Source organism: Anticarsia gemmatalis, chromosome 21, assembly GCF_050436995.1.
Source record: "Anticarsia gemmatalis isolate Benzon Research Colony breed Stoneville strain chromosome 21, ilAntGemm2 primary, whole genome shotgun sequence".
NCBI classification, from domain to species: Eukaryota; Metazoa; Arthropoda; class Insecta; order Lepidoptera; family Erebidae; genus Anticarsia; species Anticarsia gemmatalis.
In genome coordinates this window covers 10,844,287-10,856,318 of record NC_134765.1, presented here as the reverse complement: position 1 = coordinate 10,856,318, position 12,032 = coordinate 10,844,287, and the positions used below count along the sequence as shown (strand labels likewise).

General features: G+C 34.0%; 1 protein-coding gene across 8 annotated transcripts in view; it reads left to right on the top strand.

Moving 5' to 3' along the window:
• The window catches only part of Dys (Dystrophin), a 595,099-nt gene that overhangs the window by 499,305 nt on the left and 83,762 nt on the right, over window positions 1-12,032 (top strand). For all 8 annotated transcript variants that reach the window (XM_076128368.1, XM_076128365.1, XM_076128371.1 and 5 more), the window contains one exon: window positions 10,486-10,630. In XM_076128368.1, coding sequence (XP_075984483.1) covers window positions 10,486-10,630 — 145 coding nt within the window. The remainder of the gene's footprint in view (window positions 1-10,485; window positions 10,631-12,032) is intronic.

The window sequence follows — 12,032 nt, the reverse complement described above, 5'->3', positions numbered from 1 at the left end:
CGTTCTGTATGTATTTGTACGTGTAATAATAAGATATCACACATTTAAAATCTTATGAATTTACCTTTTATCGGCGAGCGTGATAGTTATGTTATTTTCATTTTTAACATAGAACAAATACTAAGTAACGTGCATACTAGTGAGTGTGAGGCTGACAGCTGTGTGCGTAATCGTGTCTGTGTGGCGCGCGTAGGTACACGGCGTGACGTCGACCGTCGCGGCCGGTCGCCGCCGGCGCGGTGTCGTTGGCCGAACAGCTGATAGCGAATTTATACGTTGTTTTAATCCATTGCTGTTTTTGTGAAAAACAGTAATAAAACCGATTTTTTTTTTCATATTCATGTTGCATTGTGTAGTATTAACGAAATAATACCAAAAAAAATTAAAAAAAACGCATAAAAAATCGGAAAAATCAAGAAAAAACCGATGAAAATTTTCAACGCCATAAGCATCAGAATCGTGTCTAAAGTCATTTTTTTTCGTTTTTGGTAGGCTGTCTGTTACACCCTGTATATAAAACTCTTCCGTTACTGAGTGAGTGACTGACTAACTGACTGACTGACTGACTGACTGATGGGCAACGCACAGCCGAAACTACCGAACATAGAATGTTGAAATTTGGTATGAAGATCCCTTAGGAAGTGTAGAGGCGAACTCAAGGAGGATATTTGGAAATTCCACGCAGGAAACGCTGCGGGCGTAAAGCTAGTTATTTTTATAAATTATTAAAGTGTTACGTCCCAGTTTAATGTACAAACTCCCTTTTAAATAATTTTAAAAGGTATTTTCTTGAACTATGAAATAGATAGCAAGAGCAAAGGGACTGAAAGGTATCGTTATTGAATTAAGATGGTGAAGATAATACAATTTATTACTGAAGGATATTGAGGGGAAATGTTTTTGATGTCATCTGACGTACTTTATGGTATAAATTATTATCTATGGTTTGTTTAGATAAAGATTTATGGGTTGTATTTGAAATTGTTTAGGAAATTGGTATATTGAGATTATAACTGGTTTGCATAGAATTTTGACAGCCAGTGGGATAACCCTTTGACCACCACGGTCGGCTATACACGACTAATCAGAAAGTGCTCACGACGTTTTCGTCGGCAAATGTCGACAAAAATATAGCGTGGTCTTAGGGTTAAGTTAACTTTAGCAAGGATAGTTTGTAGATGGGTGGTGGGTTAAAGGTATTTTAGCTGAATGACTTTGAGCTTTGAACATCTTTGTCATTAGGTTCGTAACTAATTTTTGATACCGAAAAATACTTGGGTTATCTAAAGAATTTCTTTCTTTCTTTCTTTCAAATGTCACAGGCCCAGCTTACGGGTCACATAGATTTTTTTTTATGGTATTCCATAAAATGTGTGTATTTGTAAAGTTGTCATTTGTATTCATATAAAATTACAATCTATGGTAATACCATAACAAAGTTATTGGTTACAGAAAATAACAATTTCGTTTAATATAACCATCAAGGGGTATATACTGTTATACTGTACATAACATCACGACGATATAAGCAAGGGTGCTAATAGATTCATGCGTTTCCTTTGATCTTACAACATGGCGGCTCGTAAACTTTTATATATATTATTATTTCGAAAGGGGACCCCTAAGAGAATCACATAGTAGAGGGTACATAGTAATTTTCGTGAAAATGTTATGCAAAATAGTAAAATTATTTTGTCTCGGAAGGGATTGTAATTTTTGCATGTTATGGATAAGTCACAGATAACCTACCCGGTAGATAACGTGACAGCTACTGTATATAAGATAACCAGTACAACTAGAAACAACTACACAGAAACTATGAACAATGAAAAAAGCTCTAAAACTGTTATGACAGTAAAAATCGTTATATTTGTGAAGTAATAAAGTAAATAGCACATAATTGGGTTTTTAAACAATATCATAAATATTAAACGAACTTAAAAAAACACACACATAATATTAGCCTTTTCAACAAAAATAAATACCTATATTTTGTATACAAAACTAAAATGAACTAAAACCAAAATAAAAACCACTCAACATTAACAATCACACATTCTAACAAAAAGCACAAATACATTCAATTTTATAATTCAAAATATAAAAATGTCCGATTTCCAATCATGTCGGAATAGCAATGCAAACAAGTAGATTTATTTTACGCGCCCCAATCGCAGCCATAAGTAATCCTTCGGTAAAAAATTAAATTTTCGCCTGTGTAACGGTCATTCTTAATTTAGGACGCCATTTTGTATTTGGAGCTTTGAAAACAGCGGGTTGATAAGCTGAAGCGATACGGAGGCGGGAGCGATTGATGTGTAAGCTAGTAGTACTTAAGCTAAAAGATTTCTTGCAGATAAAATTTTATTTTACTCTCTGAACGATCTGAAAGTTTTTTAAAACTTTAGTGCTAGTTACTAGCTTTTCTGTTGAGTGTGGGGTGTAGATGGCTCAGCTTAATCTCTTAATCGTTAAAGTTATAGTCTGAAAAATTGGCTTAAACTTAATATACATAGAATTTGCACACGTACACACGAACCAATAAAAAAAATTTTTTGTCAATGACATTAACATTCAAAACAAACAAACATAGCTAACTCTTAACTACAGTTCTATCCGCAGTTATTGCTTGCAGCTCGCTTCAACCGCCGCTGATTTTATGGCCCCATAGCTATCAGTGAATTACTCATTCAAACTTAACGACGTGCAATAAATCGCGCGTTTTTCCGCCGGGAAATCGAACCATTGAACGTTGTACACTATGTTGATACTTCTGTCTGGGTTTATTATTATGTTGTATGATACTGATGGTATTATAAAGGTATTATTCTTCTTCATTCTGATATTATTAATGCGAAATATGTTGGATGAATGAATGTTTGTAACTTTCACACAAAACCCTCAGAAAGAATTGTAATAGTAGATAACTTGCATTAACACGAAGAATACTTTATATTTCGGACGATCTTCTCACGCTGTCAAAATTGTAAAAAAATTAAAGTCTATATTCTGTAAAACAAAATTTTGGTTTCCAATTCCGACGGTAGTTATTCTCGCGTAGAAACAAACTAAATCATCGTTATCCATATTATTATAGTACGAAAACTCTATCCAATCAAATATATTCTGACTGCGACGCAAATCCACTAAAATATAATATGCTATTAACTCTAAACCTCTAAAGCTAGCGAACCAAACATAATACTCAAAAATATTTCCTCACAATATCAAACTACCCTCTTTGAAAGCATAGCTCGCGTGCCGATCCCCGACTACGGCCGAACATAGCCGAGTGTGGCCGAACTTACCCTGTGTGCAGTAATGCGGCTCTTTGTACATATTTGAGGGATATACGATAATATATATGTATCGTGTATCGTAAGGAATAAAGTGGGCTGGGGTTGCGGTTTTTGAAAATTCGTTTGGTATTTTGCGGGTAGCTGGAAATTTAGTGTAAGTATGAGATTATTATGGAATTTGATATTATACGTTGATGTTACATAACCTTATCCGAAAATCAGTAATTAAAAATCCTTTAAAGTACGAACGATAACATAAGCTACAGCAAGTTGAGGCTAAGGTTATCGAACCTTATTGCCTACCCTGATTTAGAAATCGTCCTGAATCAGAATAAACCGCTAATAAAAGCTAAATAGTTACCTACCAATGCTACAATTTGGAAGTATGAATATTTGTTACTCAAGCACTCTAATACTACCAGACGGATTTTGATGTAATTTGGCACACAAATTGTTGATAATCTATATAACACACAGGCTCCTTATAACCTGTAAAATTAACTTTTAGGGCACTTTTTTCCTCTTAAAAGTCTTTTCACATGGACAAAATCACGGGTAGTCTAGTATACGCATATATTCACAGATAGGGGAGGTAACAGGTAGAACAGGGGTAAGTTCCCATGAATAAAAGTCATCAGTCACTTTGTACGATACTCGGGAAGATAGAACGAAATTAAATAGAGCCTTCAGCCTTCAATAAGGCCGTAAATAGAGGGTTTTATTTTTATTTATGCTGCTTTTTACAAGAATTTTATAAGTAGGGGAGTTATACAATCTCGGTTAATAGTAAAACTAAGTATAATAGCAAAATACTGCCTCCGTGGCGCAGTGGTTTAGGTCACGACGCCGCTACCATTGCGTCGGGAAGTCGTGGGTGCAATTCCCACACGGAACGATTATTTGTTCGATACACAAATAATTGTTTCGGGTCTGGTTGTACTACGGGTTCGCTGTTTGTATGTTTGATAAAGTCCCCGCGATACAAGAGCAGTACTTAGCGAGGAAGTTGTCTTTATAAAAAAAAATTTTGCGTTTCGACGAGATATACGGTACATATTCTTTCGAAAAAGAATGGAATTTTATTATAGTATGAATAAACCATAAAATTTATCTCCAAACATTAAACAGCAAGCCCACTAGGATCACATAAAGTCACTTTATACCCCACTTTACATGTGACGGCGCAGTGATAAAACTTTTACACTTCGCGGTTACATATGCAGGTTTGATTCCTATCTCGGTAAGTTGTGGCCAGTAAATTGAAGGGTTTATAGGATTTTCAAGATGTCTAGATCTGAAGATCTTATTGGAGGTTGTTGAACCTGTCTGTTTATTTCAACATTATTGATTCTTTTACTAAGACGAAATTTACACATAATCCGTCCTTGTGAATCACTCTATGTATTGAAAAGAAAACGCATCAAAATCCGTTGAGTAGTTTGATAAATCTTAGCATAATAGTAAGGAAAGACAACAGAAAGCGACATTTTTGTTTACTATGTAGTGATTTAGAGGGCTATGTTTTAATTTTAATAACCATATTTCGGAGTAGACATAGAATTAGTCAATTATATTGAATGTCGAATTGAACAACACATAATAATATGTATGTATTGGTATTCACAGCAAATGTGATAATAATAATATGTATTTTTGACAAAGTTAAGAGAAATTCACATAAATTAAAAGTTTTAAGATGCTTACACAAATAAAGTCACAAATTCTCATAACATAGGATAGAAACTCCTTCAAAACAAAGCTTTAAAGTCAACCATTTCAAACGTAACATAACTTATATCTCCTTAGTAAGCCATAAAATCGCTAATCGCTCCTCAACGGTTGCAATAAAACGCAGCGTGCATGACGCAGATCGCTAACTTCGTGGCCCCACGGAGAGAGACGTTAAAATCACTTTATTGTCTTTTACGAAGATAAAGGGTGTTCTGAAAATATATTTATTTACAGTTACAGTTTTATGTTAGATGCAGTGGCATTAAATATAAGTTCGATATCTCGTTTTAAAATAATGTTATTATTAGTAACCACGAAATCTTAAAGATTTTCTAAAGTTAAAGTTTCTGAGTAAAGTTTTCGCACTTAATTTTGTTTTAGCCTTAGAAACGATTAATAAAATCCGGTCAAGTGCGAGTCGGACTCGCGCACGAATTGTTCTCATTAATATTTTATTGTTTTTTTTTTTTTTTGGGTATGTTGTTATAGCGGCTACGGAAATTTTAGCTATTACAAATCTTTATTTTTAGATGAATCTAGATTGAAATGCAACTCACGACACGACAATATCTCAGCATTCTAGTAGGCCAGTTTGACAATACCTAGCGACAATTATCAAGCTATCATCAAACGCATTTCATCTTCAAACCAACCACATAACAAGAGTAAAACAAACAATTACAGCACTCAAACGACTAACCCTTGAGGTTCAAGTACCGGTGACCGTCAAAGCCTTAACCGCAGACAACCCGCGAACGAGCGTACCTACCTGAATACCGCATAATAAATGAATATAACCCATTACTGTCCCACTGCTGGGCAAGGGCCCTCTCCCGTAAAGGGCCCCTCCCTTTACGGGAGAAGGCCCTTGCCCAGCAGTTAGGCTTTGAGTTCAGCACGCTGGCCAAATGCGGGTTGGGGACTTTGCATGTCCTCAATAAATGTATTAAACAAATTTTAGCATGCAAGGTTTCCTCACGATGTTTTCCTCCACCTTTAGAGCATGTAATAATAATTATTTATAACTAGAGGTCGCCCGCGACTTCGTACTCATGGAAACCCTTCCCGTGTCCTCCTGCCTTCCCAAATCCCGATCCCTCGGGAACTCCGGGATAAAAAGTAGCCTATGTGTTAATCTGGGTCTATATACCAAATTTCCTCGTAATCGGTTCAGTAAGTAGTATTTGCGTGAAAGAGTAACAAACATACTCACAAACTTTCGCATTTATAATATTAGTATGTAACACACATCATTTAGAAAAGTCATTTATGTGCTGCCTCGGGATCAAACTTGCAACCACATGCGTGGGAGCTACCAACTTATACCACTCGGCTGTCACTGCTGAATTGTTGGTGACCGTCAAAGGCTTAACCGCAGGCAACCCGCGAACGAGCGACCGTACCTACCTGAATACCGCATATTGTAAGTTAAATAACAACTGAGCTTCGGGTTCAGTGATATGAGTTTCACGATGAAATGGATTTTTCGGTGATTTTTGTAGAGATTTTGAAGGGTATAATGAGTATAATGTACTTATACACGCATTTTATCTTAGAATGCCTGACCTTACCCAACTAGCACACAAGCTGCTTATACAGTCGTTATACAGCCTGATAGTTGCATAAGAGTCGTACAAATGCTGTACAATTCTCTATAAGTTGTATACTAGCTATTTAAAAAACCCTTTAACAGCTAGGCGGGACAGTAGCCGTTTAGTAGGAAACTAATGACTTATAGTGATATATGAGCATGTAATTGCATCGCTAGACAGCCTAGGGAAGTATAACTGAGTTAATGGAATCTTCTATAACACCGTTAACTGTATAAGGGGACTTTAGGAGATAAAGGAGTTTGTACGGAGTTATGCGTTGCGCTTATAGCGCTCAAGAGCGTAAATAAGCTTTTTGTAATGCCTTAGGTTCTATAACAGATTTTTTTAGGGCTAGTGTATTACTCATCTATAAAAGAGTTGCGTAGGTCTTTAATAGCGCCTTGAGCGTTATATCAGATATTTATATGGCTTCTGTACGGCAAATAGATGTATAAGGTATCATTCGAAACATTTTTACAGCCATGGGGATTACAGAATTATGTTTAGCACCTAAAGCGCTATAACCGAGTAATATACCTTTATACTAAAGCTTAAAATTATTATCATAATATATTTACATAGGTGCAGTGGTGGTTCAGTCTGTCAACTGTTTTTAAAGAAAAAATAAAATAAAATAAAATAAAATAAAATAAAATAAAATAAAATAAAATAAAATAAAATAAAATAAAATAAAATAAAATAAAATAAAATAAAATAAAATAAAATAAAATAAAATAAAATAAAATAAAATAAAATAAAATAAAATAAAATAAAATAAAATAAAATAAAATAAAATAAAATAAAATAAAATAAAATAAAATAAAATAAAATAAAATAAAATAAAATAAAATAAAATAAAATAAAATAAAATAAAATAAAATAAAATAAAATAAAATAAAATAAAATAAAATAGAATAGAATAGAATAGAATAGAATAGAATAGAATAAAATAAAATAAAATAAAATAAAATAAAATAAAATAAAATAAAATAAAATAAAATAAAATAAAATAAAATAAAATAAAATAAAATAAAATAAAATAAAATAAAATAAAATAAAATAAAATAAAATAAAATAAAATAAAATAAAATAAAATAAAATAAAATAAAATAAAATAAAATAAAATAAAATAAAATAAAATAAAATAAAATAAAATAAAATAAAATAAAATAAAATAAAATAAAATAAAATAAAATAAAATAAAATAAAATAAAATAAAATAAAATAAAATAAAATAAAATAAAATAAAATAAAATAGATTTTCAAACTATTTTAATATTCAACGACTGACCCCTAAAAGTACGAGTAAAATGCTGGTGTGCGACCAAAACAGTTATATTGAAGCACTCCTATGCCACAACTGCAAAACCTTGAGGTCTACAACAGCAAACACTAGAGCCTTTGTACAGCTTAAAGCGCTAGAGCAGATGTAACCAACTCTGAGAGCTGCTTGATCGAGACGCCATTATAGCATTTGGTAAACATATTTTTTGAGGTTATTACGATCTTTTGAAGATCATATAAATCTATACCCTGGTAACGTTAACATAATTAAAATCATTTTTTATTACCTATAACCCTAATTAAATTATCTGTAACCCTCAAAGTCTTATTTATGTTCAAAATACAATTTCCAAATCCACATATCTATATAATTTTTGCACTTAAAACTGAATATTTTGAGGGCGCATGAAAATATTGACGATAATATACATATATATTGACAGCATACTTGAACTCGCACTTTCATATCACGTACACAAAGAAATAAAAGTTATAGACTACTTGTTATTTTAATAATCCAATCCGTAAAAATAAAATGTCTCCTCATTTGTCACTGATGATTCATTTTAAAAAAATATATTTAGTTTACACCATAATAAACCGACTATATTACTAATTTAGAGCGTTAGCATTTATAACCGTTACACAGTAGCGCTAAAATAAGGTAAAGGTGGTATAATCGCGCTGCAAGAGCTTTTTCGAACGCTCGTGGCGCTAACCACCTCTGTACAACAGCTGGTAAGCGCCACGAAGCTGCGAAAAAGCTCTTGTAGCGCGATTATACCACCTTCATCTTATTTTAGCGCTGTATTACTACTATACTACTTACTATTATAATTACTATTTACGACCACTGTAGATCCAATGTCGAGCTATAAGCTGGACAGTATGGGCCTATTTGACGCTACAAGAGATCTGTAGCCGCTTATAGAACCACTATACTTCTTACTAAGGAGCCTAAGGCGTTATAAAAATCCTTTAACCGGCCATTGTACAGCTTGTTATAGCGCTTGTGTGCTAGTTGGGTAGTGGTCGCAGACTGACTTATTTTTTAAATTGGACATTATACTGGACTGTATATTTTAAAAAGTAAATAAATTACTAACCTATTTTATTCTTATAAATTGATGTAATTCTTTCACAGAGAAGGGTTTGATAAAATTATTACAGTTCGTGAGATTTTGTTGAATATGTCTTGAACATAAAACTGTCTGCAATTTCTTGAATTTAACTTGAGATTTTAATACGTGTAGTGATGTATGTGACACATGCAAAATATCGATATAACCAAAAAAAAATTAAATTAGACATTTAGGATAAGGATGCAAAACAAAGGACCATAACTAAGGCAAGGAATGAGCATAATATATTATTAGACATTATAATATTTTTTTTAGAAAAACATAATTTTAAACCGTAACCATCAGTGGTATAGCAATGCAAACGTATTTTAAAAATTAAAACAGTTTACAAATTTCAAAACTGTGTAACTTAAAAAAACTGAATAAAATTACTGATTAAGCATTGTGGCAATGGGCAGGACATTTGGCTAGACGTGAAGACGGAAGGTGGACCAAAGCAATCACTGAATGGCGGCCATGGAATGGGCGAAGGTCTCAAGGAAGGCCTGCAACTAGATGGTCGGACGACATTGTTAAATGTGTAGGGCCGAAATGGATGAGACAAGCGGAGGACCGTATAAAGTGGCGTGCTGAGGGGGAGGCCTATACTCAACAGTGGGTGGATACGGGCTGATTAGATAGATAGAAGTATTTTAAAAAAGTTTTTATTGTATCAACATCAAGCTAAAAGTTAAGTTGTAAATAGAAATCTGTCTCTATTAAATAGAACACAAGAAAAAGTTTGTATAACCAGTGAAAAACTAGTTTTTGGTTTCTAGCCTAATATAATGATAACGACAAAGCGCTTGTCCCATCACTATCGTTATCCGGAACCGCGTGAGGCATATCTGGAGCCGGGGCCAAAATTTCTACAATTGTACTCATCTCGCATTGTTCAAGAGCCAAGTTTGTGAGTTATAACCCTCGCTGCTTACGCTCTTATTTATAAGGATTCACTTTACTGAAGATTACGTTTTATTATTTTACTTTGTGTTGTTTTGTACAAGTTTTTGGGGTTCATTAATGTTATAATTGTCAAATATACAATGTATTAATTAGAAATTAATCTACTCTTATTTATATAACATCACGCTGTAACTAAAAGGAAGTGGTGCTGTATAATAAAATTCACGTGAGAGGAAAGTTGCGTGCAGCTGCGTTATCATAAATTTCAAAAAATATTATTATGACATTTCAATCTTGTTAAATTTTTAAAACAATAAACATGTAATAATGCGTAAAAAAAACCATTTTATTAAAGTAGCGCGATATTACGATCTTTTTCAAAAGCCAATCGAGTATCTATTTTAATTTTGCTATATAACCCTTAACACATATCAATACCAAAAAATATGCTAGCGAATCCACGACTGGTAGAAACTCAAATAAAACAAAATAGTTCCCAAAAGCAATACACCTTAAAGACTCCTCTAACTTTCCCTTCTTTCATCTTCACAGAAACCGTTTGGAGAGCAACGCGGAGCACTGGTCTGCGCTGCTCCTGTCACTCCGGGAGCTGACCGAGTGGGTCATCAGGAAGGAGACCGAGCTGAATGCCCTCGCACCACCCAAGGGAGACCTGCCGGCATTGCTCAAACAACAGGTAAGAAAACCCTAGACATTTTAAAGTTAAAATTGAGGCGCCCATAGCCTGTTGAGTTCACCGGTCGGTAAATGATCTGTGGGTTAAGCAACCGTTGGCGCGGTCATTCCATAGATGGGTATTGTGGGCATAGTGGTGGGCATAGTGGTATTTGAGCTGGGCCTCTCCGTGCTTCGGCGGGCACGTAAAACGTCGGTCCCGGCTGTTGTCTACTAAGATAACAGTCGTTAAGCCATGTCAAAGGCCTCTCGGGCGGCTTGAACAACTTTGACACTAGGTTGATCACTAACCAAACGACAAACAAACAAACAACATCTTAAATTATATTGGTAATTTGCCCAAAAGGTATGATTGCCAAATGCTTTATAGTGAGGTATGTTGGTACCTGGTTGCAGAAGGTATAATTCTAGATATAGTAGCTGATTGTTGATAGGTGATTTTTATATAGGAAGCTATGTGAGTTCTAACATCTCATGCGTAGATTTATTAATATCAAAAGTCGGGAGTAAACGTGAATGGTAAAGCTTCATAAAAACCGGAAAAGTGCTACATGAAATTTGTGCAGGATAAAAACTATAAAACTGTTTAAAATCAAAAGTGGTTACACTTTGAATGTATGTTAAGATTGTATGTTTATATTCAATAAGTAGATCTCCTTCCGGTACAAATTATTGGTAAAAGCCGTAGTTGTCGTTAAAAATAATAAATTTCAAACTTTTTTAGCGATATATAATATAATATATCAATACAAACAGCCCAGGAAAACCATTTATTTCACTTCAACAAATCCGAAAACCTAACGAGATAGAATCTTCCAGAAACTTTTCCTAAAACGCCTTTAAGTCTCCAACTTCAACAAGAACCCTAATAAGGGTACCAAAATAAAACCACACAGCTCTTCCCCCTATTCAAAAGTTGCGGAGTCTAGAAATGTCCATGCGAAGTGATTCTAGCGGCCGTCAACTGGCTAAATGACGCCATTTTGGGTCCATGTGCCGCCACAAAATGGACGACAGAGCAATTTGACTAGAAATAATTGTCGCCGTTAGAACTTGTATATTTGTTTGGTTGCTAGTACTGTGTTGTAGGAATTCTAGATAAGGATTGGTTTATGTGAAGCCTTTTTCTTATCTCTTCTTTACGCTGATAGACACTGTTATAAGATTTCCTGATTCCTGTATATTTTACTAGAGGCCACCCGCGAGTTCGTCCTCGGGGAAACTCTTCACGTCTAAATCCCGATCCCTCAGAAACTACGGGATAAAAAATAGCTTTTGTGTTATTCTGAGTCATCACACCACACACCAAATTACATCGTAATCGGTTCAGTAATATTTGCGTGAAAGAGTTACAAACATCCATACATACTCACAAACTTTCGCATTTATAATATTAGTAGGAA